At 50.1% G+C, this 26,297-nt stretch overlaps 1 protein-coding gene across 8 annotated transcripts in view; it reads left to right on the top strand.

Moving 5' to 3' along the window:
* Positions 1-25,327, top strand: part of SHROOM3 (shroom family member 3) — a 152,911-nt gene extending 127,584 nt beyond the window's left edge. For all 8 annotated transcript variants that reach the window (XM_009477183.2, XM_087737210.1, XM_087737215.1 and 5 more), the window contains 8 exons: positions 3,116-3,247; positions 6,000-9,258; positions 12,336-12,412; positions 15,957-16,874; positions 17,969-18,487; positions 19,335-19,485; positions 23,295-23,567; positions 24,220-25,327. In XM_009477183.2, the coding sequence (XP_009475458.2) occupies positions 3,116-3,247; positions 6,000-9,258; positions 12,336-12,412; positions 15,957-16,874; positions 17,969-18,487; positions 19,335-19,485; positions 23,295-23,567; positions 24,220-24,579 (5,689 nt within the window). In that variant the 3' untranslated portion in view covers positions 24,580-25,327. The remainder of the gene's footprint in view (positions 1-3,115; positions 3,248-5,999; positions 9,259-12,335; positions 12,413-15,956; positions 16,875-17,968; positions 18,488-19,334; positions 19,486-23,294; positions 23,568-24,219) is intronic.
* Positions 25,328-26,297: the final 970 nt, after the last annotated feature.

The raw sequence follows: 26,297 nt of genomic DNA, 5'->3' as shown, positions 1-26,297 counted from the left end.
GTTACAGCTGCCGTGGAGCTGTTCAGATGCCAGCATTGCATCCAGGTCCAGTGACTTCTCTGGGTATCTTCGCTCCGAGGCATTTGTCGTGATGCCAGCCTGACCTGGATGCCCAGGTTATCTGATGACTGGAGGTGTCCATGAGGAACCGGGAGTCTCTTTTCCAGCCTTGGCGTTTACAACAGAGGGATCGCTTTCTCCGTTATCTGAAGTGGAGAATTTTTTAGTAATAAGATTGTCCAGACGCTTTCGCAAGTATGGTACAGGTGCAGCCCTTGAAGAACCAGTATAAAGGATAAGGGGATGAGGTTGGTTTATTATTGTTGTTGTTACTATTATTATTACAGTTCTGCATTTTGAAATCCTTCAGCCTCCTGGAACAAAGTGTCAGCTGTTGCTCCTGGTTTTGTTGAAGGAGGTTTATTATTTATACCCATTAAAGAGCTAATGATTTATTTGTCTTCACTCAAGTCAGGAATGAGCTGCTGCATTTGCAAGTTTTATCACTCAGCCGGTTTGTCTGGGATGAATCAGGATTTGAGGTCGTGGGCTTTACAAAAACAGTTCTGGCCCGCTTGCCAAAAAGAGTTTAACCTTGCACTGGTTTTTATTGCTTCCCAAAAGTTGCGCTCTGCAGTAAAGCAAGTGTAACCAAAAGCTGTTGCAAAAATGGCAGATTAACTGTGTTCAGCTCCCCCTCCATCTGTAACGGGAGATGGCTGTTGTCCTTTAGACGCTGTGGTGCTCCCTGTCGTATTGCACTCCAGTTCCAGTCCTTTTCCCTAATTAGGCAACAATAATTATAAACTAAGCTTAAGGAAGTAGGGTGAAGCAAGGTGCTATTTTCAGGTGTTACAGAAGGCTGAAGCTAGGAAATTCTTGGCGTTCCCTGAACGCCCACACACAGGCACGGGCAGCATCGGCTGCGCCTTTCTTTTCAACCTCAGAGCTCCATCTCAGGGAAGAGTCTTTCGGTTGGTTCAGCGGGGACTGGATCAGGCCCTCTGTTCTCTGCCTTGTGGTGCACACGTGTGCACGCAGACCCTCCATGCTTCCATCCCGCCGCCTCCTTGGAGATCACCTGCGTGAGTCTGCAACATGAGCTGGGGATCATGCGGACTGCAGCGCTTCCTCTCTTGGCTTAAGCTCGGCTAAGATTCGGTTACCCTTAATCCACGTTTCCAGGATCAGGTAGGTGTGGAAACAATGCAAGGTTATCCCGCACTGAGCTGGTACGGCATGTCTTCTGACTTAAATTCACAGCTTCGCTGTCCACGTGTTGTATTATTACAAGGATATCGACCAAAAGGGTTTAAAATACCTGTAGCTCCGAAGATTGGCTACGCAGCTCCCTTGCAGGTTTTTACTGATCAAATCAAGGGATAACGTGCTTTGCTTGTGATCGTTCAGTGCGCTTTCCCAAGCAAAAAAAATAAGGCTGGGGGCTCATACTACTCAAAAGTACAAAAAGAGAGTCTTTAAATCTCTGCAACGGAAAAGGCAGGAACGCGGGTTATTCTTAATAAACAGTTTTGTCAGCTTCCCATCCGGCAGCGTTCAGCTTCCTTGTGTCTCTGGGCAAGGAGCTTAACAAAAGAGCTCTGTTTTAAACATGCCTACACCTCTAATGGTAAAACGGTGCTCGGTTCAGCTCGCCCTCTGTAAGCCTCCAGTTCAGCTTTCCTTAAGACAATCCCGTCACAACAAATGTTAAAAGGAAAAGAATGTCCCTTTTTCTTTCTTCTTTTAGCTGATGATGAGAGAATGACCCGCGCTTCTGAAATCTGTATGGAAAACCTACCGGTGGAATGGTTCTGCCTCTCACGTTCTGCCAATGCTTTTCCATGTCGCAGAGCATCAGCCGGCGCCAACGTTAACTCGTGCTGACAATCACTTTTTACTTTGTACATTTTCCTGTATTGTTTCTTTTCACGATCTTAGGCAGTACTAGGAGAGTCCTCTTTCGGAGTCTGGTTTACATCTGCAGAGGGCATTTTAATCTATTTGCTGACTTATTCAGGACATGCCGTACTGTGAAATTTTCAGTGAGACAAAGGCTTTAAAGATGCATCATATCCTCCTCTAGCGTTTATGCTTTATAGGTAGTCAGGGTTGTCCTGCAGGGTGTCACATTTGGGACATCAGTGGTACACAGGTCCAGCGCGGCTCCTCGTTCTCGCAGGAAGGGTTAGAAACTGCGGCGATGAGTGCTAGAGCAGGGGGAGAGATCCCCCGTGGAAAGCAGAGGGAGGATTAAGGACAAGCCCAAAGGCTGGGGCGAAGGAGAGTCTGTGCGGCATGTTCAGGGTACTTGATCGCTAATCCCCTGCTTTGACTTTCCATTGCACCATTATGTGCTTTAAATAAGGTTGCCGGTGTTTTTTTTCTCCTAAGAGCCGACGGAGGCCTTCCTTAGCGTTGGTGACTGGAGCATCCGCAGGCCGGTCGTGCCGCGCCGTGCCTGGGGACGCACCCAGGCTCACTCACATGCTGCAGGGGGACAGCTGGCTGGCTGCAAGGCCCCGAGGGATGCGAAGGACGCGCATTGCTGGCGCTTGGTTGTCACGTCTCTTCCTGCATTTTTATCAGCACTGAGGAGAGATCAAAACAGCATTGTGCAGGCTTCCACCCCCTCACGGTATTTGATTCTTTAGATGACTTTGCCAGCCGTCACTTTAAAATGAAGGGAACCTTTTGAGAAAAGCGCTCCCTCAGCGTCCGCAAGAATCACACGCAGCCGCCCTGCTTGGTGCATCGTGTGGGAGTCCGCACGCAGCCCGGGCTGTAAACTGATCCCTGTGAATGGGCCCCCAGGCTCGTCCCCGAGGGGTAAGGCTTCTGGCTGGGAGGTAGAGGGGAAGACCCCCCGCATTCAGTGATAACCCGCTTGTCTGCCCATGCCTGTTGCCTTGCAAATATGAGGGGGAGCGTGTTGTGCGAATGTCAGGAATGGTGCGTGGTTACTGCTTGATTTGCTTGGAAGAGAAGGACATAGCCGTGAAAAGGAAGGGAGCACGAGCAATTTTAAATGTGGCTGTTGGTGTTACTTCGCATTCGTCTTCCTTGGAAGAGCTGGCCTGTTGCTGATGTGCAAAATCCTTCTGCTTTTACCTAGGCGGAGTGAAACTCCAGGCCGACCTCACTCCTGGCATTCAACCAAACTTGCGGAGAACCAACCCGATCCCAGCATGATGCAAATATCTCAGGGTACGCTTGGCACCCCTTGGCATCAGCCCTACCACTCCAGGTAAGCACTACACAGCTGTGGTCTCCTGCCGTGTAGGCAGAGATGTAAAGCAGTGTGCGTTTTTGATTTAGTAGCTTTTGCCCTGTTTTGACATATCTCCCACAGGTGTAGAAATCAGGCTGCCAAGCTAGCATGCCTCTCAACTAGCCCCCCAGTCTTATGTCCTTCCTTGTTTCCAGTGTCATGCTGGCTTCAGGGAGGCTCTGCCTCATCCCCAAGGATGTGTCTTGATGGTACTGACTACAAGATCAGGGCCTAAATCTAGAGCACAGGAGTGAAGGAAAGGGACGAAAGATGTGGTGGAAAAATGTTACCAGTCGCCTCCATACAGCTGGACAGGTTTACAAACAGCCAGGGCTAGGATTAGAGTTAGGAAGGCTTCAGTTCCTGTTCGGTTACCAAGATAAAGTGGCCGTGTTTTCCTCCTTAAGTGCTCTGTGGGGTGATTAACAGCTAGGAAATTAATTGCTTCAAAAATCCCCCTTCCTACCAAGATGGGAGCCCGCTGTCAGAAAGCTAATGCAGCTTTCTGTGGATCCGGATGCAGGAGCTGGAGTCCTGCTCTGCATCCCGCGGATTGCCCCCATGTAGAAATGCAGCCTGGTTGTTTCCCCAGCAAAGGAAAAGAAATCCAAAGTCAAAATTAGCCTATTAAAAAAAAAGGAAGAAAAGGGTGTAGGTAACAGGGCAGCTGTGCCCATCAGCTTTATCATAACTGTATGTGCGTGGATGTTTCTCTACGAAGTTAGTGCCGTGGTTTATCAGTCCCCAAAAGACTAAACCAGTAACCTCAGTGCTGTTAAAAGAAGGTGGTAGGAGGCGCCTCTGGTTTTGGCTGTGGGCCGCAGCCGAGGCAGATGGGAAGCAGTGATGCGGTCCCAGAGAGCTGGGGCTGTTTCTGTGAGGCCACGCAGTGCAGTGAGTACGGGGACAAGGGCTGCCTGGGGCAGACGTACCCCTCAGCTACCCTGAGCAGCCCCAAAAGGTTCCTAGTGGTAAGCCCTGGGCCAGCTTGAGGGCGGACAAGTTTAAATTCTGCCCTTGGAGGATTCTCCCTGGGAAGGCAGAAGGGTTTCAGGAGCAGGAAACTCTCCTTATAGCCACTGGGATTTAAACATCGTTTCTTCTACAGGCGAGACTGAGCCTTGGCAGGGGGGAGGAAAAAGAAAACAGAGCATTAAAAAAAGTGAGGAGATGGTTGCAGAAAAAGTGTATGTTCGTCTCTGGCCTTCAGCACAGCTCATGCTGTAGCATATTCATTTCCCACCCAGGGGCTTTGCTTCCCAGCCACAGCTCCTGGCAGAGCCTTTGGCGGCAGGGCTGTCTCCTGAGTGCTTGAAGAGGAGCACGGGGAACATCTAGTGGCCAGCTGGCCAGGGCTGCGCTGGGCATTGCCAGGGAGATATTTATTTTAAACTAAAATAGATCGGTGCGTTTAAATGAGTAAACCAGCTTTATCCTGAGATTTGCCATATCTCTTTCTGCCTTTCTCTGTGTTCCTCTGCATCTCTCTGCAGAGCTGCTGCTTTTTCCCCTCACAGGCAGGCTTGCTTCTGCTTTTCCTCATCCTTAGCAGCCTTCTCCCCCCTGTCTGTCCCTTCGGCCTGTGGGTGTTAATCCAGCAGGGTGGAAGCGACTGCGGCTGGGATGTGATCTGGAGCAAGCTTTAGGCTCTTCAGCAGACGCTTGTTAGGGAGGGGGCTGTTGCAAAACGCACCTGCTCCTCCTCGATTCCCAGGGTTGCTGTGCATCCCCAGCTCCCCCGCTGCGTGGAGCAGGTTTGGTTTTGTTATCCCAGTGGAGCAAAGCACACAGAAATGGAGCTTGCCTTTCCCTGTGCCAGATGAGGCTGCAGCTTGCACCCTGGCAGACCCAGGCTCCTCTCCGTTCCTGCTTCCAGCTCTGAGCCTTGCCGCCCTTCGTGTGGGACAGCAGCCTTTCCTTTCCTGGTGCTTTCCTGTGGCTCTGCCAGGAGAGCGCACGTAGCTGCACAGGGAACTAGAGAAAGCGCTATCTAAGGGAGGGGAGCTGGGAACAGAGGGAAGGCAAGTGAAATCCTCGGGCTGTGCTCCCCAATCCTCAGCGTATTTGCTCGAGTCTGAGAGGAGAGATTAGCCAAGGGAAACTCCAAGGTGTACCTGCACCTGCTGAGCCACACGAGGAGGTGGCTGTGAAGATTTCCTGGGGCATCCTGAAACTGTTCCTGTTGTTGCACCCCCGCTTACCTCCACACACAAACACATGCATCTCTTCTCTGTCTTGTCAGTTTAGTTTTCTCGCAGCAAACAAACTGTCCTTGGGACAGCTGAATTTCCAGGAAGCCTGCCAGGGCATAGCCTTCATCTCCATAAAAAGAAATGAAATGGGAAAAAAAGAAAGAGATTAGATTCCCCCCAGAACGCCTCTCGTGCTCCTCTCCTCCTCCTCGGTGGCGTCAGCGCTCATTCAGCTTTCCAAGTGCTTTGGATAGGTTTGATGGGTGGGGTTGATCCTCCCTGGCTCCAGAGATGCACTGTCTTTCTGTCTGCATTTCCCTCCCACCCTTCTGTGGTAAATAAGAGCCATGTGTTGCAATGTCAAGCAGTTCCTCTTTGTGAACTGGGATGACTGCAAACAGGGGATGGAGTAAGGCCCAAATATGGGTTTTCATCTGCACTTCTCAAAGCTAAACATCTTGCTTCTGAGCTCACTTATAAGTTGTGCCTCTCCTCTGCTGACAGTGGGTTTTTACTCTTCCCTCGCTCTTCCCCAGCTCCTCAACCAGCGATCTCTCTGGCTATGAGCATGGCTATCTGAGGAGAAGTCCGGACCAGTACAGTTCCCGGGGCAGCATGGAGAGCTTGGAGCACTCCTCCCCTGGCTACCACCCTTGTCACCTGTCCCCGGCCAAATCCACCAACAGCATCGACCAGCTTTCCCACCTCCACAGCAAGAGAGACTCTGCCTACAGCTCCTTCTCCACCAACTCGAGCATCCCCGAGTATCCCGCTCCTCCATTCAGCAAGGAGCACTCCTGCTCCACGGACAGCATGCAGCCCCGAGGCAGCCTGCAGGAGGGGATGAGGCAAGCCGACATCAGGTACGTCAAGACAGTCTACGACGCCCAGCGAGGGATCTCTGAGGAGTATGAGGTGAAGTCCTCCACCTTGCTTCCGAGCTGCGAGGCCCGGGCTTCGCTGGACGGTCGCGGCCACGGCAGGTTCCACGGCTTCAGCCGGCACAACGCAGCTCCCTCCTGGGCGCAGCCAGGCCAGGGCTCCTCGGACAGCAAGAGCCAGCCCCCCAAGGGACCTCCCTTGCCTCCCACTCGCAGCGACAGCTACGCAGCCATCAGGCATCACGAGAGGCCCAGCTCATGCGCTGGCCTTGATCTGAACAAGCCTGGTCGAACCCAGCCGAAAGGGGCCTGGCCTTCGCTCGTCAGCACCCTATCCCAGGGACCGCTGCTGAAAACCCCCTTTGGAGAAGGGCATCTGCACACTGTGGTGGAGAAGAGCCCGGAGAGCAGCCCCACCGTGAAGCCCAAGCAGAGCTATGGCCAGCCAGCCCAGCCGGGGCAGCCCCTGCTGCCTACTGGTGTCTACCCAGTACCTTCCCCAGAGCCGCACTATGCCCAGGTGCCCCAGCCTTCTGCAAGCAGTAATGGGACTCTTTATCCAGCTCTGGCCAAAGAAAGTGGGTACTCTCCACCTCTTCCAGTCTCTTACGAGAAGGCCGTAGCCAGCAGCACGCTGGGCTTTGATGAGAATGGAAACCAAAGCACTACAAACAGATCAACCATCTTCTACCAGCCCCCAGCAACTGAGAGAAAGCACGATGCTGTAGCAAAACTTCTCCAGCAAAAACCTCCTAGCCTGGCAGGCCCAGAAGTCTGCCCGACCACATCGAGAAAAGAGGAGTTGTTACCCCCTTACAAGGTAGCACACAGCAACCGAGAGACCGCAAGTACTGCACAGGCCTCCAAACACAGTTTTCAAGCCCCGCAGCCCCAGCTGAGGGATGCCAGTGAGAGAAAAACCCATTACCAGCCCAAAGAGGACCGGACGGCTGAATCCCAGGAGGACAAAAATAGCAATGCGCAGATAAATGAGAGAAACGCTGCTGCTCACCACCAGTGGGGTCACAGCAAGGCCAAGCACTATGGCTTCTCCTCCCTGCAGAACATCCCAGAGAGTTCCAGGAGGCAAAGCAGCTCCGAGCTAAACGAGACGCAAGCAGGCGAGGGTTATTCCACCGCCCAACTGTCCTTCCTGAACAGCAGCAGCAAAGAGGAGAAGGATCACAGGGGACAGGGGCACAAACAGTGGAGTGATGCGGACCCGCAGGCCTTTGCGAGGCAGGAGGAGGAGGGCACGAGCGTGACTCCGTTCCATGCTGCCGAGCCAAAGTGCGAAGAGCCCCCTTCTCCGCAGCACCCAAAGCCCTCTGATTTCGGGAGGAGCCGGCTCAGCTCTAGCAGCGCCCAGAGCTTTCCCTATGGCAAACCAGACGCCGGCAAGCCCCGCTGCTCGGTGCTGGAGAAGGTCAGCAAGTTTGAGCAGCGAGAGCAAAGCACTCACCAGCCCCAGAGTACCGGCATTCCCAGCTTCGGCCAGCACTACGGGCCGAGCAGGATGAGCCAGCCCTCCAGCACGAGGTGCTCTCTGCACAGCCTGGAGGACATGCGGAGCAAGCTCCGCGAGCCCGGCCAGCTGCCCAGCGAGCCTCGCAGGGTCTCCAGCCCCTCCATCAGGAATGGGAAGCTGGAAGAGGCTGACTGGCGCCCCATAGAGCTGCAGATGGCAGCTTCAGCGAAGCAGGCGAGACCCAGTGAATACTACGGCCTGTGTCCTGAAAATGAGGTGCACATAAGGGCGGCTCAGCTACCGAGGAGTAAAAGCACGTTCCAGCTGGGAGGTGAGCCTGAGAAGGAGATCCTCTGGAAGGATAACGTCCAGGATGCCCACGGGTCGCAGCTGGACACACCGTTTAACAGGGCCTACAGGAACAGCATTAAAGATGCTCAGTCCAGGGTGCTGAGGGCCACTTCCTTCCGTCGCATCAGCCCTCCGTTCGGGAGCGCACCCAAGAGGACGACCCAGAGGCCTGCCTCGGCCCACGTGGGCATGAGGAGCATGGCGGCGTCTCCCCACACCCCGAAGGAGAGGCACAGCGTCACACCGACAGAAGGCAGCCTCTCCGCCCTGGACTACACCAAGACACAGCACATCTTGCGCATCGGGGGCCGAAAGCGGCTGACGGCAGAGCAGAAGAAGCGATCTTACTCGGAGCCGGAGAAGATGAACGAGGTGGGCATCTCTGATGGGGAGCCGTCGCCGTTCTCCTTCCAGAAGAAAGGCATCCATTTTGTCTTCCCGGAGAATACAGTGGCTGACCGGCGTAAGATCTTTGAAAGGGATGGCAAAGGTTCTTCCACAGCTAGCCTCTCCAAGCCAGAGCTCAAGCAACTCCAGCAGAACGCCCTCGCCGACTACATCAAGCGCAAAACTGGGAGACGGCCATCCTCGCAAGACGTCGGACTGCTGAGGGAGCACTCCTACAGCTCCTACCTACAGGCAGGTGGCCCAGACAGCCAGAGCCTTTCCTCTGCCTCCAGCATGAATTCCCTCCAGGACCAGAACCTTTACCGCCGGAGAGAGTCCGTAGAGCGGATATCCAGGACGGGGCGGATATCTTCTACCCTCCCTCCTGGGCTGACGGGCTCCTTTGACATGAGTGGAGATGAGAAGAAAGGGCCCCAGGACAGCTCGGTCACGAGCCGACCGAAAACAGAGAGGTGCCGGGATTACAGAGCCAAAACGGAGCTCACCAAAGGCACGCAGACAGACCCTCTGGGTGTGCAGGGCCAGCCTCGCTACGGGAAGCAGGAGCAGGTCTTTGAAACGCCCTCCACCGCCAGGAAATCTGGGAAATCGGTGTCTGTGGAAGACTTGCTCGATAGGTACGACAATCAGACAGTCCCTGTGCACATCCGTTCCAGATCGTCTCCCACGGCGGATAAGAAACACCAGGTATGTGGCGAGCGGATCACGCGTGCAGGCAAGCGGGGCTCGGTGAACCAGGAAGGAGGGGGGATGTCGGAGGACAGGCTGATGTTCAGTCATGGCAGTTAGTTACTCCACGGGTTAGAGAGAGGTTAAATGCATGTTGAGACAGAGACGGTTTATTGCCTTTAAATTACCAGGATGCTGTTTTAAATGCTTGCTGGTGGCGTGCTGCTTCTGTTTGGCTTTCTTACTGCTGGGGCTATTTCAGGGATTTCAGAGATGCTGGGATTTCAGTGCATCTGCTGGTAGCGTGTGTGTTCTTGCTGCTTCTGACTTCCTATCTGAGGTGTCCTGTCCTTACCTGCCACCATCACCGGAGAAGCACCGATCGCCGTTCTGGTGGGGTCTGCCGTTAAGGTGGTGATACGCTGTTGCTGCTGTTCTGCCTTAGCCCACTTTCCTGGTGCAAAATAGAGAAGAGTAAAGGCTGCTTGAACTTGCCCTGGCTCCCACTGTGCCTGACAGTGCTGGGAAATGCTCGGCGGAGGCACTGCCAAGTAACCATTATGTTTTGCCTCCAGCCCCGGAGGGAAACATTGCAGGGAAAACTTAGCGGAGACCCAGGCCGCTCTTTCCATGTCCCCTGCTTGGCGGTTGGGAACATTGCGCTGATGTCACAAATGGGGAATTCGACTGACTCTGATGATGGTAAATAGTAGAAACAGGCTAACTTCTTAAAGAACAACTGCCCAGGGCAGCTCTTCAGCTGCCTGAAATCTGTTCAGACCTATTTAGGTAACCGCAACTGGTCGAGCCGCAGGGATTTACAGCAGTGGTGGGTCTGCTGCCCCATCCCCGTTTCCACGCCAGGCTCCGTTCATCACGGGGAGAGGGAGGAAACAACCCAAACGTGTGGACAGGCTCCTCGCTCCAAATAGTCTGAGTGTTTGGACAGTCTCACGTGTTTATGGGGCAGCTGAGATCCAGGACATCTCCTTCTACTCTTGCACTTGCTACTGGCCCAGAACAGATTATCTAGGTGCAATGAAGTGGTACCGAGTCAAGTAACGTAAAGGAGGCTCTGGGCAGCGTCTCGGAAACGAGCCAAAGCGGGGTGCGGGGGAAGGAGCCGTCCTCCCAGACTCATTGTGTGCTTCATTCTAAATGTCCTCCCTCGACAGACCTCAGATCCCACGCTATGTTCTTAAATAGAATTTAAAAAGCAGCTTGTGAATATCAAGTGACTGGAATGCATTCCCATAACCGCTGCTGTCTTGTCCCATCATCAGTGTTTTTCCACACCAGCCAGGCATCGGGCTCACCTGTGAGATTTTGTCACCCTTGCCGATCATGAAGTCTTGCATTCAGTAAGAAGGCAGTCCTTAAGAAAGTTTGGGTCAGGGCCAAGCTGCGACTCTTCCTCTGCCTCCATAAACAGTCAGAGCAGCAACAAAAACAGGCCTCCAGAAAGAGAAAAATCACTAAAATGTACTTTTAAATGACAGGTTGGACGACGAGCAGCCCTAGTTCATTTTTACCCGGCCCCCTCTCTTGGGCAGGGGACATCCAGAGTAGTTCTTAAGATCTTTATTTCCCCCTTGTTGGCTGATTTTTAGTCTTGCATACGTTCAGCAGCCAAACCAGAGTGTCTGCCTGTTGGAAGCTGACTCGAGGAAGACGACGAACAGCAGTGCAGACCTGCTCGCAGGGTCTTAGTTCAAGTGCAGAAGAGGGGAGAGCCTGTTTCCCAGAGTGATTTAGCTATATCCACTTCTGGAATGAGGATTTAGTCCCATAGGCGGCAAGGCACTTGTGAAAGAAAATCCTGGTTTTAAATCCTAATTCAAGAAAGCATGTTGGACTTCAAATATATACAGCAATCCATAAGTGTCTCTTTGAAAGGGAAGTATATGTTTAAGTGCTCTCTTAATTAGGTTTGTTTCTGATCTGCCTCCAATACAAAACCACAGCTATAAAAGTGGGGGACAAAGCCAAAGCAACAGGGTGATTTTTTTTTTTTTTTTGGCCTTTTCACATTTTTGCGGGAAATGTTTATTTCCAGTTCAGCAGCAGACTGCCTCACTGTGTTTTTCAGGGCCTTGTGTACAGTGTCTGATGCTCCTCTCGGGCTGCATATAAATCACATTGCAATGTCACTGTAGGGATTTGTTTAAAGATATGAAGAAATTGATAGCCATGAGGAATTATTAGCTCTCAGTCTTCAGAACGCATTCTCAGCCTTCCTTCCTCTCTGCTTTTTTAGTCTGTCTCAGCCCACATGTCTCCCAGCTCCCGGACTCCTAAATCAAGATCTGCGCTCACCCTCCCTCTGCAGCAACACTGACCAAAAAAGCAAATTACTAAGGGTGTGGGGAAGGGGGGCACTGAAATGCTCTCTGCTGGAAAGATCGTACGGGAGAAAATACCAGCCTCTTCACAAGCAGGCTTAGCATTTGCTTTCATGTCTCATAATAGTCTGGTGTCCTATGGTGGGAGCTCTAGGGCAGAGTCGGTCACATTCGCAAATGTATTTCAGCTGCAAAATTTCTCTGGTTTTAGCTGACGTGAGTACCTAAAGAGGAGGTAGTTCCTGCGCTTTGGTTTTCAAAAGAACCAAGTACCAGGTTTTGTGATGTTTTTCAGCACCCTTGCCTGTGGCTGGAGTTGCCAGCCTTTGTGGCATGCAGCATCCCTGCAGCCTTCCAGCCCTGTTTTGGCACTGGGCTTGGGCACAGATTGTTCACTGTTGAGCTCCCCGGTTCAGGCTGCTACAGTGATGTCTCAGCTTCTTGCTTGCCTGCAAAACAGAGGTGAACACCTAGGTCCCACTGAGCATGTTTTTAGAAGAGGCAAGGACTGGCTGAGGGGTTTTAAAAAAACATTTCTCTGAATAAGTCTGCCTGTTGGTCCCCAATCCATCCTGGAAAAGGCAGACAGGTCCTCTAAGCAGGAGTAGGGTGCTGGAGGGTGGTGCGCCACGCTGGAGTTTTCCTCCCATCTGTACATGGCACGTGCTGTGCTCTCTTCTTACTAGGAAGCATCAGTGTTTTGTTATTTTGTTTTGCCTTCTGCTCGCTTCTAATACTCTCTTTGCACTCCAGGACCTGCTGAGAAGGGAAACCAGTGAATTTGGCCCCATGGTGAGAGATCCTTTCTATGTGGTCAGCGCAGGAGCCAGGTAGGTATATGTCAGTGTCCCCTTTGTCACTGCAGGATCAGCTCTTGCCATCCTGCTGCCAGCAGCAGTTACCATGCATTGTCTGTGTAAACGGCTGGATCGTGACCAACTAGAGAAAACATCTGCACGGACACAGTTCTGAGCGTGCTGTGCCCAGCGGAGTTAGGAGGAATAAATTGCTTTGAGCTTTTTTTTTTTTTTTTCCACTATATACATTAATTCACTGTCAAGTCCTCCTCGTGTCATCTTGGAGCATATTTGTGCAGCAAATTTCCAATTACGTACCTTCCAAAATGTGTTTGATCTGTTGTTAGGTCTCACATCCAGATGCTGTCATAACTGAAGGATTCTAAAGGGAAAAACACTTGATGTCCCACTCTGTCTGGTTTTCTCCAGTCCAGAGTGCTGCTTCCCCAAAACCAAGTGAACATGTGCGTGGACTAAAACCGGGAGATTTCATTTATCTTGCTGAATTGGGAGCTTGCATGTAGGCTGCTTTCCTTTGTGCAGGCAGGATATTTTGCTCAGCAACAGGGGAGAGAGAAATGTTTTTAAAAATAGAGAATTGTAATCATAAACCTCATAATATTAGGACTTATGTAACTATCCACTTAGCAGTGGATTGTTTTGAAGTTAACTAGAACTGAAGTTGATCTTGCTGTATTTACATTTAAATAATAAATAGATGCTTGCCCTAAGCTCTGAGTGCCCAAACAGCTAACTCATATTACGGTAAAAAACATCGAGAGGGACTAAAAGAATTATTCACAAAGGAGCTCTGTTTCTCACAAGCTTGCAGTAAGTGTCATCCCACTGTTGTCACGGTGCCAGTTAACACTGCTGTCTCCAGAGGTTTCCCCACGCGGCTCTGGGTCAGGGAGCAACGGCTAGAAGAAGAGGAAGGCTCCTAGTCTAGCTGGATCTTACTTCTGACTGGCTGGCCATTTTTACCCCTAAGAAGACATAAATGCTGTTTTAGAGGGACTCAGTCTGCCTCCAGGCACATCCTTTTATGATTATTGAAAACATACCCGTTTACTTTGATTTGGAATAACTTTTTCCATTTTTTTTTCCTAAGAGAACAATACAGCTGGTTTAGTTCATCCTGCCTCCCCATTTCTTCTAGAGATGGCATTTAATCATAACTTCTCCATAACTGCTTGCTGCTTCCTTTTTTCCTGCCCCCCCCCCCATTTTCCAAGTAATGGGACTGAACACCCAGACTGAAAACAAGTTTACTTGGGCACGAAATGTAGGTTTCTCATTTTCGTGCTTCACTGCACAAAGATTATTGGTATTAACTTAACAGCTTTATGATGCTTCTGCTGCGTAGGCATCCTGCATGCTCTGCGAGCACATTTCTCCTGGGAGATGTGAGGTTGCTTTCCCTTCTTGATCAGAATTGGATTTCCCAAAAGATAGAAAGAAAGGACAGGAGAAGACAGGAAAAAGCCCTTGGCTCTGAGGACACAGGGTCCCGCTACACGGGCTGCAGATCACTCCCTACCAGCCTCAGCTGTTGAGTGGTTTTTCTTATGTTACTGCACCTGAAACGACCCAAAACAGAATGGTCGTGAGTTTTGGAAGCCAGGGGGTTCTGACCGTGCGCTGCTGAAGCTGGTAGAAGTTTTACACTTAACTCTCAGTGGGAACGAGACCTGAATCCTCTGCAGATTGAAAGGGACAGGTAGACCAGGACCTTACCCATGTGCCAATGACTCACAGAAGGAGTTCCCCTATTAGGATACTGTTGAACGTTCCCCTGCCCCAGTGTGAGTGAGTATTTCACGGTCTGGGGCATATGGGATTATCATAATATCTTTAATCCATTCCTTAAGAGGTGCAGTCTTTGTCTGTCCTCTGATTGTCAGCCCAAAATAGCTGGTTTTCTAGCGAGTCCTCCCACACCTAGCCATCACCATCCTATGGCTGTCTGCAGCGTACTCCGTGCACGGGCCCTTCAGGGAAGGCAATAGCAGGCAGTAGGAATTAAGCTTCTAGATTTCCTTGGGACACAGCTGCTTAATGTGCTGGAGAGGAGATGGGACCATCCCGACCACCTCTCTTGCTGAAGGAGGAAAACTGTCAGATGGTGAAGTTATGGAAACCCTGGTCAGCAATCGCTCGGTCCAGTCACACGTGCTCCGTGACCTACGCTCCGTGCTCTTACGCTGCTCCCCGGGTGCCGTACAATAGCTGTCTCGTAAGCACTGTTGGGAACGCTTGTTGCTCCCCCAGTTTTAGAATCCGCAGTTGCTTCCACGGTAGGAGAGATCTTTCAATTAGAAAATTACCGTCTGGTGTTTCTGACAAACACTGAGCATCTGAAGAGAATACACATTGCTACTGTCCAGGAACCACAGACAATACCACGAGCAGTCTGTCTGGGAAGTTTCCCCGCCCCCACGCAAAGGCTGCCAAATTCTATTCTCAGTTACACCAGAATAAAGCCAGAACGACCCATGTCTTTGACAGTTATTCTTAATTTGTACCAGCACATCTGAGAGCAAATTTGGGGCCCATGTCTCAAACATCACAGACTGGCAGTGTTGGATTATTTGAACAATGCATCTCAAGAACACAAAATATATTGGCAGGAGAGCTTTATTGTATTTTATTGTTTCATGGTATGGCCTGATGTTTTTAGGCCATCTTCTCTTGCATCTGCTACCGCTATTATTACTGCTCGTTTTGTTTTCCAGCTAAATAGCCGTACGGGCAAGTAGGTTTGGCTATGTATTCCGAGGAGGATCCTCACTTCAAAGGCCCGACACTGTTTCTCAGACTCGCATGAGAACATCTGAAAAAGACCTGAAAGGAGTAATTGAATCTGCTGGCCTTGCAGCCTTAACATCCGTTTGCAGCCGAAGTGTATTGGCTTTGGTTTTTGCAACACCCGCCTATCTGAGTGGAGCTCTTTTTTCTAACAGGATTCCAAGGTTGTAAGAGCTGCTTTTTATTTTTCTCCACAGTCAAAATAGTGCATTTTTTGGCCTCACTTTGTTCTCGGAGACAGTTGAATCATTTCAACGGCACCTTTCCAAAAGGAGCAGATAATGTTATGGGAATTTTTGGTCCATAAAGCTGAAATTCTTAAAATTATCAGCAACTGAGAATGGGGTTTGACGGTAGATAATGTCAAGTAGTCTTTCTTACAGCGGTCGCTACTAGCCCCATCTGTAACAAACAAAATTCAAAGCTAAGCTGGGAAGGAAGCCAGGCACTTAGGTTTTCCTAATTTTTTTTTGTATTAAGTTATTGCTCTGATGCTTGCTACCTGTGTGCACGTGTGTGTGTGATCCAGCACACACTGAAAATGATGGGAGACGGTGATTGGGAATGGATCTGGCTCTCTGTCCCTAGCATTAGTAGACTGGATTTTACAACCAGTTTCAAAGCACAACTGCACCTCACCTCGATCGGCAGGCGCTGACCCAGGCCTCTGATACGGTTGCCTAAGTTGCTCGTTAAGGATGTGTACAATAGCTTTTCTTGCTCATTGATTAATTATTAATCTTATCATGGTCTGTCTCTTGGTTTTTAGGTCTTTCAGCAAGCAAGAAAGAAGCCACTCAGAAAAAATGGTGTTCACAAGTTATTATCCCCATCCTCACCACAGCAGCGAGGTTGTCACCGGGTCCGCCACACTGACCGAGAACCACAAGCTCTCAGAACTTTCCAGGCCAGATAGCAGGACTTCGGCATTTGTCCTGTCCCCAACAGACGGAAGGAGTCACTATCCTGAGCAAAAGCAAGGCTTTAAACCCTTGTTCCTTAACCTTACTCCTTCTGGATCTGGCCAGTCCTCCCCTAATACGCCCACCCAGACTCCCTCAGACTTCCAGAGCGCAGCTGACGGCCAGGCTCTGAGACAGCACCATGCCAAACGAGATGCTGTTTCCCCTGAGAGCAACGGTAATATTCAGGCACAGTCTTCGGATGCTGTCCAGGATAGATCCCCCGAGACTCCCGCGGAAGAAATGATGTGGAGAAGGAAAGCGGGGCTGCTTCACAGATCCCTCCCACCCAAAGTCGTGTGGGCTCATTTGGTCAAAGACAACAGCTACCCGAGGGCTATGGTGTCTCCTCCAGCGGCTGGGCCAAAGTTCTTCCAGAGGTGGCAATCCCTGCCGACACAGAGCAGCACTTCTTCTGACCCAGAGACTCCTTCTCCCCAGGGGACAACCCATCTCCGGATCTCGGAGTCGGGCCTGCAGCTCACGCCCCCGCCATTGCTGCAGGACGATGAAGACGACGAGGTGTTTGTCATGCCTTCCCAGCCCGGTGTCGCTGCTCCACCCTTCTCACCCCCACCACCATCCCGTCCTCTTCCTGAGCTGAGCTCTTGCACTTCTGCAAACGGCACGGAGGAATTCCCACCTCCTCCCCCACCGGCGGTGCTTGAGGGGAATGGGGCAGCTGGAGACAAATCCGCCAGGCTCGCAGAGGAGGCCAAAGTGAGGTAAGGGAGGGCTGTAACGCAGCGCCTCGGGCGTTGTAGGGCCATATACAGTAAGATATGTGGGGTTCCAGACAAATGTGACTGACCTCCGCAGCTCCGCGTGCCGTGACGACCCACCCACAGCTGGTAGCTGAGCGGGAAGCTTGCAGAGGAGTGCACGTGTTATAAGGGGAGAGGGACAGACAGACAGACTCGCTGCCTCTAGGCTTTGCTGGCTGCCAAGAGCTTTGTCAAATGATGCGGCCAGGCCAGGGCACAAAGTAAGAAGGCAAAAAGCTTTGCGGCCCAGCAGCTGATGCACCGACAGGTGCTCGGTGAGCACGGCAAAGGGGGTTATGGGTGAGAAACCGTCCTGGTCTCCTTCTCCCGACAGTTACCGTATGGATTTCAGTGGAGTTGCTTCTTACTCACTCCAGCATGAAGAGTTAAAATGGCTGCTGACTCCTTCCAGTTACTGGCTTTTGAGAGAGAACTATGAAAATCCACGACGGTTTTTCCAAACAGTTAGAGTTTCCCAGAATACATTTTAGACCTGGCACAAAACAATGCTGTTATGAAACAGTGACCATCTGCCAAGAAGTGACAATACAAATATGTCACAGTAACACTGTATAGTGAATTTTTCCTGAAGGATAGGACTTTGGGCTAGGTGCCCAGCTGGTTTAACTCGGCACGGTTTCCCTCGCTCCCAGGGAGCTGCTCTGATTTCCATCCGGGAAGAATCTGGCCGGGGCTGTGGTAGTGACAGGCTTTTCCAACATGAAAAGAACAAATGAGTAGAGGCTGCTCAGGATGGTGCTGCCAGGTGGTGAGACTCAATGTCCCCAGCCTGTGAGCAGAAAACAAACTGGCGTGTCACTCGGTAGTTCCTTCTGTGTTGGAATGACAAAACAGCAGCGTCCAGGTTGAGGGGACAATATGCTTCTGGTGCCGGTAGCTTCATGCTGTGGGCCTTTTCGTGTTGAAGTGAGAAGTAAGGGACAAAAATAAGTGAGAGAGAAGGGAAACTTACTTGTCTTAGGCCTTCACCATGGGTTCACAATGGTCCTGTGTGGTAAGTTTATCTTCATCTCACAGAACTTTTCTGTCCGTAGCAGCTTCAAAAGCTTTCCCAAAGCCCTGGCCGAGAAGGAGATAGCAGGGTTGGGCACCAGTATCGGTGAAAAAGATTGGCCCTTCTCACCACCTGCATCCAAGAGGACTAGCTCTCCATCTGCTGTGGATAAGCAGCACCAGTTGCCTGCTTCTTCTGAAGGGCCTCAAGGCGCTGATAGACAGCCCATAACTCAACCTGAAGGCACCCACAGAGAGCCGGCAGTCATCACCGGAGAGTCAGAAAATGGCAGCCTGGACTCCGGGACACTCAGCGCAGCACCTCCAGTGAAGACGAAGAAAAAGACCCCAGAGGATATTAAGTCAGAGGCTCTAGCAAAAGAAATTGTCCATAAAGACAAGTCTCTGGCTGATATCCTGGATCCAGATTCCAAAATGAAGACAACCATGGACTTAATGGAAGGGCTTTTCCCCAGTGGGACCAGCTTGCTGAAGGAGAACAACATGAAAAGGAAGATGACGCAGAAGAAAGCTAGCAGGACAGTAGTCGAAGATGACACGTAAGCACTTCTTGTTTGGGTTGTGGGCTAATGTCGGAGCAGAACTCGCTGCTCGCTTGCTTTTAAGGACAAGCCGGTGCTGAATTTTTCTGCGTCTGTAAAGGTGGGCACGGGCAGAGAGTGAGTTTCTCAGTTCCGAGGCGTGAGGACTGGCAGGGCATTTCTGAATGCCCTTTCTCCTGAGCTCGGCTGTATGTGTGGCCTTGGAGCTCACCTCTCTGGGCTGTGTAGGAAACGATGCTGAGCTCGGGCGGGAAATGAACCATCTCTGGAGATGTTATTTGATTTCGCTATCTTAACCTTCGTAATCTGAAGCAATTCAGTCCAAAGCACAGTAACAGAGATATGAGAGTAAAATGAGGACCAAAACAGTGATGGGCAGAAAGGTCATGAGAGGCCAAATTTTGGAAGGAGGGATGTGGGCGCCTGCTTACTACAGGGGGATGCAAAGATCAGCCCAAGTCCTCCAGCGTGGTTTTTTTAAGATAGAGACTCCCAAGCGACAGGTGGAGAATCCTATAGAAATAAGTTGTCATGCATCACGCCAGATAAGATGGTCGGTCTAGCCATCACCAGGTGAGCTGTGCCGATTTACCTTCAGCAGGATCTGATCCCATGTAGAGTTATTAACCAGTCAACGTTTAAACAGAGCAGTTGCGCTGTTCTGCACAGGGGAGAGATACGAAAGCAGCTGACATGCACCCTCTGATGGCAGGAATCGGCCATTTCCTTTGTGGCTAATACACTGGGAAGGTACCGAAGAGGGCGTGCTGGAAAACCACGGATCTGGGCATGGGAAAAAGTCAGGCTCGGACTGAACTCTTCCTTTTTCTTCACTGTGCTGTAGGAGAGAAGAAAAGGAAGCTCCTGTAACCCTGGTTGCCTGTCCTGCTTATTACAGTGTCTCGGCACCCAAAGCAGAACTGCTGAATAAAATCAAGGACTTGCCAGAAGAAGTAGGTGAGGAAGAGGAGCTGCTGGACATCAATGAGAAGAAGGTAAATTCAGCACACACCACCATTTGCTGGTTACATTCCTGAAATAATAATAAGCCCTAAAGTAAAGTGCATTTCTATTTGATGTCAGCTTTTGGCAGTCCCACGTTGCGTGGGGTCTGGGTGCATTTAGGCCACTGGTGAAGCTTCATTAGGGTGACCCAGATCAAACAAGGAGAACTAATCTGAGTACTCACTGCAAATTTGAGTACAAATCTTGCACAGCCCTCAGGCGGGCCTGTATTACGCCATCACTGAGCGTACAGGTTGTAAGAGGCAGCCCCTGTCCTGTAGCAAGGAAGGAAAAGGGAGAGGTGAAGTGATTTGAGCAAGGACAGCTACATTTCACCGAGGAATGGCCCCTGCAGTTCTTGCTGTAGGCTTGGGTGCTCTGTCTTCTGGGTCTTGGGTGCTCTGTCTGGCTTTTGCAGGGCCTTCTAATTTGTCCCTGTGGTTGACTCGCGTTGGTTACCTGCTAATTACAGACATGTTGCGAAGCTCCCAAATCCCAAGCAGCCACAAGCAAAGATTGCCTGTCTGTGCCTCCCTTCGCACACCTACTACCTTCGTGTCAAACGCAGCTGTGCCTGCCTGCTTGTAAATGTAAAACATCCTACATTGCACTGGACAGAGTAGCACAGCCCGTATCTCACGCTGTTTGTACAACAGCAGAGTTTAAACATACTGAAGGACACAAATATTTGTGCAAGTCCCGTATGCTGTCAATATAGTAATTAATTCTTCCTGCACTGAAATCAGGCACGGATTTAAAGAAAGGCTCCCAAGCTCAGCCTCTCTGTCGAAGCGCAGAGAATTCATATGTCGCTAGCACAATTCTGCGTTTTCTCTCTGGGTCCTCATCCCCATGCCAAGTGTAAAAAAGCAGGGAGAAGACGTGAGGCTGAGTGGTGTTTGCGAGTGTGCAATTTGTCCTGCAGCCCTGACTTGGAGAGCTCACCTCTCTTTTTCACATTGCCTGACTGTTTCTGTTCTCAGCTTTTCTCTGCTAAGCAAAATCTGCTCCCTACCAGGCTTTAATACAGCTGACAGCCAGAATGGGACTTCCACCAAAGTGCTCTGTAACACAAAATATGAGTACTAAGTGAGTAGATTAGCCCTATTTTGTGGGGCATTTGAGGTGCAGGTAGGACCCTGTCAGGTCTTCAGGAGCTGTCATACCATGCCACTGGAACGGGTTAGAGACGCTCGCCGTGCCTGCCATCTCTTATTTCTGTGGTCCTGCACAGATTCTGGGCAGCAGGTCTACACAGATGGATCATGCATGTGTTGCTAATCAAAAGCATTTGCCTAAGGCCTTTATCTGCTGCTTTAATTACCGTCGGGCCCAAGCCATTGGTCGTAGAGCACCCAGCTTCAAAGGTAATTGCAGCCCTTGCCATGTCTGTAGCACTCGATCGATTCTTGGGGTGCTGTTCACTTCAAAACCGGCTGCCTGCTTATACCAATGTGAAAGGTAGGGAGTGATTAAACAAGACGAGGGTGCTGCTCCAAGGAGTCAGTGGACATGCTGCAAGCATCTGACAGGCTTGCAAGTAGATGTCCTGCCACGGAGGACAAGTCCCAGGCCTCAAAGGTTACATTTGCATGGGAAACAGAAATAGATGGGAGTGATTAGGCCCAGACAGCCAGATCTGCCTGGCATGTTTGTTCATGGGCTGTGTGAAATAACATTTGCATAGGCATTATCTGAGAAGGCAGCTACTCTGAGAGGTCATCTGGATAAACCAAGCTCATTTCCATTGTACGTATGCAAAGGAGCTATATTGGTTGGCATTTGGGATCACAGGAGAGTCACTGATTAATGAACACAAAGCACGTATTTCTCAGTCCCCGTCCAGCTCCCATGCCTTCAGAACAAAGGTACGTCACTCCCAGCAGACCCATAGCCTCCTGCTGTGGTTGGAGGGCAGGTCTGCACCTTGAGCAAAGCTCCCGGAGCAGGGAGGAAGAACTGTCAGTTCTGAGCAGCTCGTCCCTCCTGAAAACCTGTCGAGCTTAATGCCAGACTTTGTGTCCAGCCCATAGAGTCCCGCTATAGAGTTTTCCCACCGGCATCGTAATCATTGAAAACGGATCCTTTCTGTTGCTGCTCAGGATTTGGTCCAACGATCAACTGATAGAGACCTCGGATCTGTCTTCTGAAGGTGGCATTAGCATCACAGGCACAGGGAAGGGCAAGTGTTGGTTCTTGTCTCTGGATGCTACCTGTCCTACTGAGGGGAGAATCCACGTAAAGGAGTTCTGGTTGTCCCTTATCCTAGCAGGTGGGATTTAGTACCGCCTTTGCTCTCCTGTTCCCCTGAACTACGCTGCTAACAAACGGTGTGACTTAGCAGTCATTCTAGCGTAAGCCTGCTAGCTGACGTTTGTTTTAAGAGAATTTTACTCGCATTTTATTGAGTCTTTGCGTACATGTGGAAGCTGACAGTGGACCGTAGCGCAGCCTCAAAACCACGCGCTCCAGAGGGTGGACGCAAAGCGTACCATCTAGCGGTGTCTGCCCAAACAGTGCTGTTAACCTCCCGGCTGCGAAACCAGCCTTCTAAACCCCGCTCTGACAGGCCGCCCCTGGGGATAAGGGCCAGTTCAGAGCAACCCCCAGCCTGAGCTGGGTTTGAAGATCCTTTCTCCTTTGAAGCGGACCGCCTTCCTACTTGAAATTACTTTTGATGGAAAGAAGACTGTGTTAGTAAACTTGGAGAGACTGTTTTCCAGCAACCTGGTGATTTCCTTCTGTTTTCATCCTGCAGTGTTTGTATGCAGAGTAGATTAGCATACCTATAATGGTGCCTCAGCAGTGCGTAAACTGCGGAGGCTGAAAATACCCAACCCTTGTATGAAGAGTTTTTCCTGCTCTCTGCGCTCTCCGTTCTGAGTAAATGGAAGCAAGAATTGCAAGCCCCAGGCCATAGACTTCTGCTTTTGCATATGCCTTTCCCCTAAATCCTAACAGAAATTAGGATCTCCAGCACATGTGCAGCACTGCTGTTTCTGGAGTAACTGAACGCCGGGGGCCTCCTTTTCTTGAGCTAGGAAACAGTTGCCAGCATTTTCACAAAATGGGTGTGTGCTCTCCATGTCTTTGCTCAGTCACTAAGTAAATTTAGAGCATCTTTGGTGTAAATGCTTGCTTGAAGCCTCTCTGTATGAGGCAGTGCCCGCCCAGGCAGGGAGTTTTGGTCACAGCTGAATTTGAGGCTTGCACCTCAGCACTGAGGCGGCCGAGTAAGGAGCAGTCAGTAGTTTCAGGGTACTTTAAGAGGGGAAATATGTAGCAATTACATCTTTCTTGCTAAGCCGTATGTAACTAGTGTCAGCTCAGCCTCCTGTTATGCCATTAATACAGCTTAAATTTATTTTTCTGCCAGTTGTTTTGTACAGTTCTGGGTCGTAAAAAATGTAACATCCAAACCAGAAATTTCAGGCTGGGGAATATGCAGGAGATGTGGCTGTAGCTCTTTTCCCTCAGAGACTTTAAAGAACCTACATCTTTCAGATGTAGGTAGCTGGGTATCAGAATACGGTTCACCAAATCAGATATCTTTTTTATCTATGTTTGTTGGTGGTAGAACAAATGTATCTTCATGCAGTCTGATCGGGTATTCAGCTGATCCCCTAGATGTGGAATTTCAGAGTTTTCTCTGTTTCTTCCTTCATGTCTTCTTTGTCAGCTGTTGCTGACTTGACCCTGCTCCTCAGGAACTGTATCCATATCTTCTTGTTGTCGTCATCCATATGGCCAGGGTGATCACGGTAATGACCGATGTGGCAATGTGTTTCCCTTCCGACAGGCTGAGCTCATCGGGAGCTTGACCCACAAACTGGAAATCCTGAAGGAAGCCAAGGCAGGCCTGCTTGCAGACATTAAGATGAATAATGCTCTTGGAGAGGAGGTGGAGCTGTTGATCAGCACGCTATGCAAACCAAACGAGTTTGACAAGTACAAGATGTTCATTGGCGATTTGGATAAGGTGGTGAACCTCTTGCTCTCCCTCTCGGGACGCCTGGCCCGCGTAGAGAACGTTCTGAGTAGTCTAGGGGAAAATGCCAACAGCGAAGAGCGGGTACGTATCTGCACAACCGTAGCATCTCGGCCTTTTTCGGGATGCGGGACAGCAGCAGTCACAAGAACGTGCTTGTATACGCTAGGACCTCCAAAGGCTCACAGGAAGGCAGGTGTCTTAGTGCTTACGTGTAAGCAGTAGCAAACGCGGTTCTGTCCCTAGGAATCTTGGTCCCGGTTTCTATAAATGCCTCACATCCTGCAGCTTTTGTCCCGAAACAGAACGGCCGTGTTCGGGACAGCACGGCTGTGACCCGCGGCTGGAGAAAAGGCTGTATGGTGGTGTGTGTTGTGGAACAACCCACGGCCTTCTGCCTCAGTTGAAGCTGCTTTTTAACATTCTATGGGTGGCTGAGGGAGACAAAGCCAGATATTCCTGGTAGCTGTTGCTTTCAAGCCAGTTTTACTGGCTTTCTTGGAGCACTTTCTGCCCCACATTGACTAGAACATTCGGAGTCTGATTCAGGGGGATTCACATTCAATCGGCAATGAGGAGTTCATCCTCCTCCCCCAGGCTTTTGACTGCGTGTCTGGGAGCTTAGCAGCCATCCCGCCTGCCCCAGAGGTGGCAAACGTGGTGTCGGGGGGAAGGAGAGGGGGGATCGGTGAGTTTTATGCCGCTGATACTGAAGCACTCTCTCTGGTGCGTGCAGAGTTCGCTGAACGAGAAGAGGAAACTGCTGGCTGGCCAGCATGAAGATGCCCGGGAACTGAAGGAAAACCTTGACCGTCGAGAACGGGTGGTCTTGGAGATCCTGGGCAACTACCTCTCTGAGGAACAGCTCCAGGACTACCAGCACTTTGTAAAGATGAAGTCAGCGCTCCTCATAGAGCAGCGAGAGCTAGACGATAAAATCAAACTGGGTCAGGAACAGCTCAAGTGCCTGATGGAAAGCCTCCCCACAGACTTCACGCCCCGGGATGCAACAGCAGCAGCTGCCCTAGCCGCAGCGCTTGCTACCTCTGCCGGGGTCAGTGGTAAAACACCTCCAGCGGTCTCTTCCTCACTCTAACCTTTCCCAGGTGGACCTGGGATACAGTCCTCCCGCCGGAGTCCATTTAATCCAAGTACTTGGCAGATGGTTCTCTACAAAGACAATGAACAGAGACAGGTTTAAGCCAAGATTTTAATGAAGGAAAAAATAGCAATAATAAAGGTTTTATTTTCCTTTCCTTCCACCTCTGCTTCCTGGAAACTTAAATCAATGTGGAGGGAAATCTCCTCCTGCCAGAGATGAGGAAGAATCTCACGAGAATTAAACACATTACCTTTAATAAGAAAACATGACCTCCTCTCTTCCCTCCCTTTCCTGCCTGCCTGGCACCTCATTAAATAATGAAGGATCTAAAAGAATGAAGCCTTAAAAATAAAACCAACCCGTTCCACTGAACATTATTGATATTTATATTTTTTAAAGAACAAGACAGAATGTGTAAGTTTTTGTACATACTCTAATCAGTTACTTGATTCTACTTTGTTCTGTATGTAGAAAAGACATTTAATTTTGTATTTTGTGAAAACCGTAACAAAAAGAGGGAACCCCAAAGATAGTCATGCATTAGCTTGGAACATCTCTTCGTGGTTTTGTTGCTGTTGTTGTTGTTGTTGTTGTTTTTTAATATAATAAAGGGCTACCAGAAGAAGCTTCAACCTGTTTCAACCCATGCTAAATATACCATTCAGTGGCCTTGTGAAGGAGATTTTGACCAGGAAAATACAGTCTTTCCTCTTCTGGATCGTGTGATCCTCTGATTTGGGAGTTTAAACACGCTTTTATGAGAACCTGCGTCTCGGGAGTCCAAGTTAGCACGAAGTAACGAACTCAGGCCTGGACTCGCTGCGGGAGCGGGGGGGAAGTCTGCCTTTGTCGCGAATAATCTAACTCATGATCTGTGTTACTGCTGCAGCCTGAATGCATTTCTGTGAGATACGAGAGGGATCTCTAACAACGTTACTTATAGGCCTGTTTTTGTGAAGGGGTGAGGTACAGTAGGACTTTTTTCATACAGCAATACCTCATTTGTCTGAACCCACTTCATCAGAAATTATTTTACAAGCTAGAAGAGGCGTTAACTTGAAATCCAATATTCTCTTCCTACCCACAGAAATCACACACATGTAAAGATAAAGGTGTGCACCCTGGTTAGACAGACAAGAGCCTACCATAAAGACTATTGGATTATTTCCTAGTCAGGGCAACCTGGAGTAAGGAAATTTGCCTGACTGAACTTTATGGTATCAACTCACCAAGTGCTGGAGGATTGCTGCCAGTTTGCAGTCAGGAAAGCAGATTGGGGCAGACTTCCTTTTTCTGTATGGAACGTGCATGTTGCATATTCCTCTCTAACGAGCTGCATCGCCGTTTAAACGAAATGGCTCGAAGCTGCATGAACAGATTACCACCGCAGCTGACGAGCCAGATTCGGGTCATCTCTCTTCTAACCTTACAGAGATTTCCTGCTGCAGCAGCGATTCAAGCTTCTCCTTCCTCCAGGGTGTTGCATTCTTCATCCCATCCTATCTTGCCACCAGGACCAGAGCAGAGATTTTAGTTATGTAGTTTTTTGAAGTCCGTTCATTTTGAATTTCAACTCTAGCATGTGCCTGAAAACTACAACATTCGTTGCTTTCAGTGCTGGTTTTAAAGCCTCTTTTTTTTCATAGCTCTTACACAGGCGGCTTGGCAGACTAAAGAAAATGCCAGTGCCCTTCTGTCATATCAAGCATCAA

The sequence above is a fragment of the Nipponia nippon genome, unplaced genomic scaffold (assembly GCF_047370975.1).
Source record: "Nipponia nippon isolate SJK-2023a ecotype South Korea unplaced genomic scaffold, ASM4737097v1 scaffold_6, whole genome shotgun sequence".
NCBI lineage: Eukaryota > Metazoa > Chordata > Aves > Pelecaniformes > Threskiornithidae > Nipponia > Nipponia nippon.
Note: the sequence above shows the minus strand (reverse complement) of the source record. Positions and strands in the feature narration are given on the sequence as shown.